This window comes from Apaloderma vittatum, unplaced genomic scaffold (genome assembly GCF_000703405.1).
Source record: "Apaloderma vittatum isolate BGI_N311 unplaced genomic scaffold, ASM70340v1 scaffold1055, whole genome shotgun sequence".
NCBI lineage: Eukaryota > Metazoa > Chordata > Aves > Trogoniformes > Trogonidae > Apaloderma > Apaloderma vittatum.
The window spans coordinates 32,990-39,501 of NW_009715270.1; the positions used below are offsets into that span (position 1 = coordinate 32,990).

Here is a 6,512-nt window from a genome sequence, read left to right on the forward strand (position 1 = left end):
GCAGCTGAGGGGACTGTCACACTCACTTTAGCCTTTCTACACTTAATTTCTGTGCTTATTAATCAATGGCAGAGCAGATGCACTGAGCTCAGCTCTGGTCCATCAGTGCCTCATGCTCAGGAAAACAAGACAGAGCCTTCTCCATCAGTAACCCTGTGACCACCTCTGCTTCCTGCACCCGCTCATCCTCCCTCTCCTCCATCACTTGATTTTTGAAGTAATTCAGGACCTTCCCTCTGCCGCTGCATGAGAACTGCACTGAAATCCCCCTGCTTCCCAGGAGAATCACAGAATCATAGAACAATTCAGGTTGGAAAAGACCCTTGGGATCACCGAGTCCAACCACTGACCTTACACTACAAGTTCACCCGTAAACCAGATCACCCAACACCACATCTAAACGACACTTGAACACATCCAGGGATGGCGACTCAACCCCCTCCCTAGGCAGTCTGTTCCAGGGTCTGACCACTCCTTCCATGAAGAATTTCTTCCTAATGTCCAGCCTAAACCTGCCCTGTTGCAACTTGAAACCATTCCCCCTGGTTCTGTCCCTAATTCCCTGTGAGAAGAGACCAGCACCAACCTCTCTACAATGTCCTTTCAAGCAATTTCAGAGCAATTACTTGTAGAAGTGACAAACACCACTCCCCGCTCGCGCCGCTGAGCGAAGTCACACTCGTCTTTCCATGAGACAGAGCAAACTGTGTCCTGTCACAGCTGCACAACACCCCGGCCACCCCGCGGCTCCTCACCGCGCTGCGCTCCCCAACAGGTTTCTCTAATATTTCCTTTTCCCCGACGTTCAGCAGTCTGCTCCTCTGAGCTACGCGCCTGCCAAGGGTTGACCACTGTCTCCTTCCCAGTTGGACACAAGTGGAGCGGGGCCAGCAACTCGGTAGGATCCAGCTCCTGATAATTTAAATTCAATGTCATCAGTCAAAGTTTTAGAGTCTGGCTCTTCTCTAGATCATCGCTGCTGATCCCTCTGAGTTTATTTTCTTCCCCGTGCCAGCGCTGATCGGGGCCAATCCACTTCACATCCCCTTGGCTCCTTCTCGCAGGGTTTTGGTTTTGACGGGCGGTCCAAGGTGATGCAGTTGGGTTTTTCAAAGTGTGGGAGAGAAATCAAAATGCGGGAGAGGAGAAACCAGCCAGTGAATCTTTTCCTGGGGTTTACACTATGGGTAGGATTCTCAAATAAGGTTTTACTTAATAAAAAACCTCATCATGCACTCGTCCAGGCCCTCCCACCATCCCCCCAGTCCCCTCCACCAAACAATAGCAGAGTTAAATATAGCAAAATAAAATCTACTCCTGTGGTTAAAAAAAAAAAGGGGGATTTATAGCCAAAGGGGTGCTACAAAGGGACCCTGTGACACCAGGGACGGCTGCCTCCTGCTGCCGGTGTGGTGTGAGAACTTGAGGAAGGGGTTGGGCAGCAAAAAGAGGGTAAAGAAAAAACTGTGTAAGCAGCAAACGATGCACAAAGCTCAGTCTTCGTCCAAGCGCCGCGGCCCTTTCGGGATCTTCCCTGGGAAATCCTCAAACGCAATATATAAGCAGCCTGTCCCCAAGGCTGGTGGAGGAGCAGAATGGCCGAGGTTGGTGGTTGGAGCTTCCAGCATCTACTGGAACCAAGAAAGCCCGGACGAAAAACACGGCAGCTTGGACATGACGTCAGCTTTTCTCGCTAAACCAACACGGCAATCAAATAGGTCGTGCTGGAAAAGCTTGCTTTGTGGGGTATTTTTTTTAAAATTCAAACGTCAACCTGTCATCAGGGCGTTGAAATTAAACAAGGCAGTTACTGTCTGACTGCGGGTACGCCCCGAGATAGTCATGCTCTTGGCAGGAGCGGGCTGCTGCTGGCCTCTGACGGCACCAGGTTGCCATATCACCGCACGCTTCAGCTGCAGGAACATCTCGACCACATAGAATCAGAGAATCACAGAATGGTTCAGGTTGGAAGGGACCTCAAAGAGCATCCGGCTCCAGCCCCGCTGCCGTGGCAGGGACATCTCCCGCTCGCTCAGGCTGCAGCTTGGGAACCCTTGCGGCTGGGTTCCACCAGAGCAGAAGGATCTGCGATATCTCCAATGAGTAGAGAAAAACGAAAAAAAAAAGAAAAAAAGGAAGCATTTCTTGGGAAAAAATAAAGAGCAGGATTTGACCAGGCACTGGATCGTGACTGCCCTGAGTCGACGCACAAGAAGAAAAGAAAACTCCCAAATGAACACCAGTGTTCGTGCGGGCTGCCCGCTACGTGTCTGATGCCAATTTGATTTATCGGCTTAAAACGGGGAGAAACTGGTAGTTGTCAGTAAGCCCACGCACTTCTCCTACAACCACAGACCAGTAGTAACACAGACACAGTGACACGAGCTAGGAAAGAAACTACATTTATCTCCTCTCTCCTAAAGCTGACCTCCAAAGGTCCCACTTTAGTTATTCACGCCTCCAATTATTCCTTTCTTTATTTTATTTCATTTATTTTCATTTTTATGATTTAAGTACTTTATGTACTTAAATCATTTTCACCACTTGTATCTCAAGGCCTTTCAGGATTGGTGCTTCGTTTGGAAAAAAAAAAACCCAACAAACCCAAACAATCAAAAGTCCTGGTAGAGCTGACATCTCATCCTTCCATTCACTGTTCTCCGAAGATATTTCAAATGGGAAATTCCACTGGAACTGGGGGAAATCTTCCAGCACGTGGATACTTTTAAAGACGTCTCCTCGACCACTTTTTAAAGTGGATACTTTTTAGAGACATCTCCTCGATGAACTCAACCCTATGCTTTTTTTTACAAAGGCAGAACTGCTGAAAATATAAGGGAGGTTTTGCTTCTCCTAATCAAATTAATAGAGCCAAACCAAAATAAAAAAAAAACAACTAGAAACGCACACTGAGCCCCAAATTTTCTTCAAACACTTGAAAAGCAAAATAACTTTCACATAAAGGAGAACGACTCCCGTCCAACGAATACAAGGAGCTAGTTTAAGAAAATAATTAGGAGGGGAGAAAGAAAAAAAGGGAAAATAAAAAGACAAGCTACTTTCTGCCACGGGCTCTGTTCTGCAGGAAAAGACCGCGGAGTATTTAAGCGAACTGTCTGGGTTAATGACAGCTGATGTCCCGGATCCCATAGCAGTAGTCGTGACCTTCAGGCCTCCCGTGACGGACGGGCTGACCCCAATCACTCCAGGGTGCGAGGTAAATGACAAGCAAAGAAGAAAAAGAAAGAGAAGAGAAAGAAAACTTGCTGCCGGCTTTGTAGCCAGGCTTCCTAATAAAACCTAATTCAAGCTGTCAGGGTGAAATGAAGAAAGTGTCAACAGGGGTTTTCAGAGAAATATTCCAAATGTTTGGCTCGAAAAGCCAAGAGCCGGGCTCCCTTCCCCCAGCCCTCAGAAAGGGCTGCAAAACCCAATGTCGAAAGGAATTTTAATAACGTGTCCAGGGGGAACCCTGAGGAGGGACCCAAGGGGACACTTTTCTTCCCTTCCCTGACAAAGCCAATCATCTCCGCAACGGTGAAGAGCACAAAACTCGCGAGGGAAGTGCCAACGGAGCGGTTCGGTGAAACGAGCGTCCCTGTGAAATAGGACCATTCTGTCGGCTTCAGAAACCGAGATGGTTAATGGTGACCCCCAGGTTAAGGGCCCTGGGAGCCACCAAAGAGAAGAACCTGCCACCAGTGAAAGGCTGAGATTGATCGGGGGGCGAGAAACGCCCCGCGCTTCCGCAGCAACCCACGCGCGACAGCAGAAGACGGAGAGAAAGTGCCTCTCCAAACCACTATCCCTCGCACAGAGGGAGAGAATGAAAACCCCGAAGAGCCTTGCGGAGGCGCTGAAACATCTGGCGAGGCCCCAGAACACTGTCCTGACTTCACATCCGTGGCCAGGACATGAAGCTGCCAAGGGAGGCGAAACCCCCACCCAGTCCAACCTCTTGCTGCAAACAGAAGGGGAGAAGGATCCCTCCTTCCACTAAGACTCTCCTTATTTTTTCATACACCTCTACCAAGCTGAAGACAACTCTGGGTGCAACAAGAAAGCCCCAACGTCCAGTTTCTGGCGAATACAGATGTTTTCCCACCTCACACACGGGTAAAAAGGAGCATCAAGGCACCTCGGGATGGAGAAGGGAGTGTAAACACACGGAATAGTTTGGGAGGCTGTAAGAAAAATAGCAAAATCATATTATTTGTATAGGGACTCCTGTGGGAAACAAGAAAAACAAACCCCCGAAAGCAGCAGCTGAAGCTCGTTAACACACAGGGCAAAATCAGAAAGCTCGGGTTTTCCTGCCGACGCGCTCCTGGAGGGCGAGCGCAGGGAGGCCACGTGAAGGCTGTGGATGTCACACCAGGCACTGACTCACCGACAAGGGGACATCACTATTTTGCTCCAGACAACCAGATTCACCTCTTTAGTACAACTGACTCAGAAATGTCTTGGAAGAAACAATCCCTTCACTTTTTATACAGCTAGAGTAGTCCTGGGCTATCTTCCCCTACATCAGGCAGATATTTTGGAAGACTTGGCCAGCCCCTTGTACGAGACACTCCCGTGCCAAGGAGCCCACCAGCCACCTCCAGCCTGGACAGGGTCGAGCAGCACGAAGGGTTGAGGAAGAAAATTCATATTTTAAACCCGTCGACGTAATTCGGTGCAGACAAAAACCTCCGTGTTACAGCCACTGGCGGAGCCATCGCCTACCTCAGATGAAGGTCTTCGGAAAACTTCAGACAGGCGTAGATGAATTCCTTAATCTGATTGTAAACTTTAGGCACAAACTCGGAAAAGGGGAACTTCTTTGGAAACGGTTGCTGTAAAATACAAAGGAGAATTCAAGTGGAAGAGCAGATATTTAACAGGGGTGACGACTGCTTTCCAGCGACGTGTTCCAAGCAGCCAAATTAATTCTAGTATTTAGCAAAGTCCAGCAATGAAACAACAAGTCAGCATTTATTGTATATTATATAAACATTTCAGCCAAGTGAAAGACCAGATAATCGCTTACAAATGGCGTAAGGGATTTGGAGGCTGGAAGGAAACTTGCAGGCAGACCCTCATTCCCTCTCCCAACTCCCAGATTCATACGAAAAAAGAAAACCTCCTTGACTTTTTAGCTCCCACCATGCACAAAGTGTTCCACCGGGCCACCTCCTGCAGGTGCTCGCTCACAACAGCAAAAGCCAAGAGGAAACAGATGTCCTACAGCCAGTTCTCCCGACCTGCTCGCACCCACAGCACACACGTGGGTGGGAGGTGCCGAGTGTAACAGTCAGAAGCTGGACCCTGTGATACAGCTTTGGGGGAAGGACACAGACTTTCTGAAATCTAAACACTTGGATAGAAAACCCTTCTCCCAGTCTTAATGAAGTTCACCGGGCTCGGAGCTCGCTGGCTGCCAGATGTGGAGCTGGAGGCCAAGCAGCCTTTTAAGGGACACTGCTTAGGTCAAGGTTGGCTCCACTTAGGTTTTGCAAGCACACACTTCAACAAAAGCCAAGATATACCACTTCATTGGGGCCTTTTTTTTTTTTTTTTCCTCTAAACCTGAGTTAAACCAAATTAAGGTCAACAGCTTAGTACATAAAATGGGAATAAAACACCAATGCAAGCAGATATTTCTAGTCTCTCATCCACTGCAAGCCCTGCTCAGCTGCAATAGTGCACTGCGATCTGAAAACCAAACCCATGAGGTATTGAAACATGTGCTTTCCTCACCCAAACCAGGAGAAAAGCATTACATGGAATGTGTACTTGTTCCTTTCCCTTCTTTTGTTTTTTTTGGTGCTGTTGTTTATTTGGGTTGAGGTTCTTGATGCCACTATCAAGGGCACAGGGTATTCCCGCAGCAGTGGCAGTCGCCGCGCCGTGCCACTCGCTCCGTTTCAAGGTTACCTTTTCAAGCTCTGCATCCTGGAACGGGAACTGTCCAACTATTTTCTTATAAACTTCTTCATTTGTCACTGGGATGGGACTGTAGTTATCTGAATCAAGTATATTTCTAAGGGAAGAAAAGCACACGTTAGGAAAGCAGCTCCGTGAGAACAGACCGACCACAGTTTTGCAGATTTACTGCGTGGTCGGGAAGCTCTTAAGAAGTAGGTGCCAGTGTAAGATGTGATCTCACGGGCACCGACTTCTCATCATGTTTGTGACTGTTGAAATCATCTTTGCTGTGGCCAGATTTAATGATCTCTCCCTGCCTTCAGCCTCCATAAAGCCACAACTAGAACTTAAGAGTGATTTTAGTCCAGAACTGAGCTTGAGGAGCAGCTCTTGCTAAAGGCCAGGCAAGGTTCAGTCCTGAGGATGGATGCTGAGCTACCAGGGCATCGAGCTCCACAACAAAACCGTAAACTTGTCCCTCTGGGACATAAAACCTCTGGTCTACACGAGTTTACTGCACAGATCTCACCACAAAAAACATAAGAAGGATGTGGACGTGTTGGAGCAGGTCCAGAATCACAGAATCACAGAATGTCTTAGGT

At 48.2% G+C, this 6,512-nt stretch overlaps 1 protein-coding gene across 1 annotated transcript in view; it reads right to left on the bottom strand.

The window, feature by feature from the left end:
• LOC104273650 (exocyst complex component 6B-like) overlaps positions 1-6,025 on the bottom strand; it is a gene marked incomplete at both ends in the record, with an annotated part of 34,958 nt that extends 28,933 nt beyond the window's left edge. Inside the window, 2 exons of the mRNA XM_009869042.1 lie at positions 4,729-4,838; positions 5,920-6,025. Coding sequence (XP_009867344.1) covers positions 4,729-4,838; positions 5,920-6,025 — 216 coding nt within the window. The remainder of the gene's footprint in view (positions 1-4,728; positions 4,839-5,919) is intronic.
• Positions 6,026-6,512: the final 487 nt, after the last annotated feature.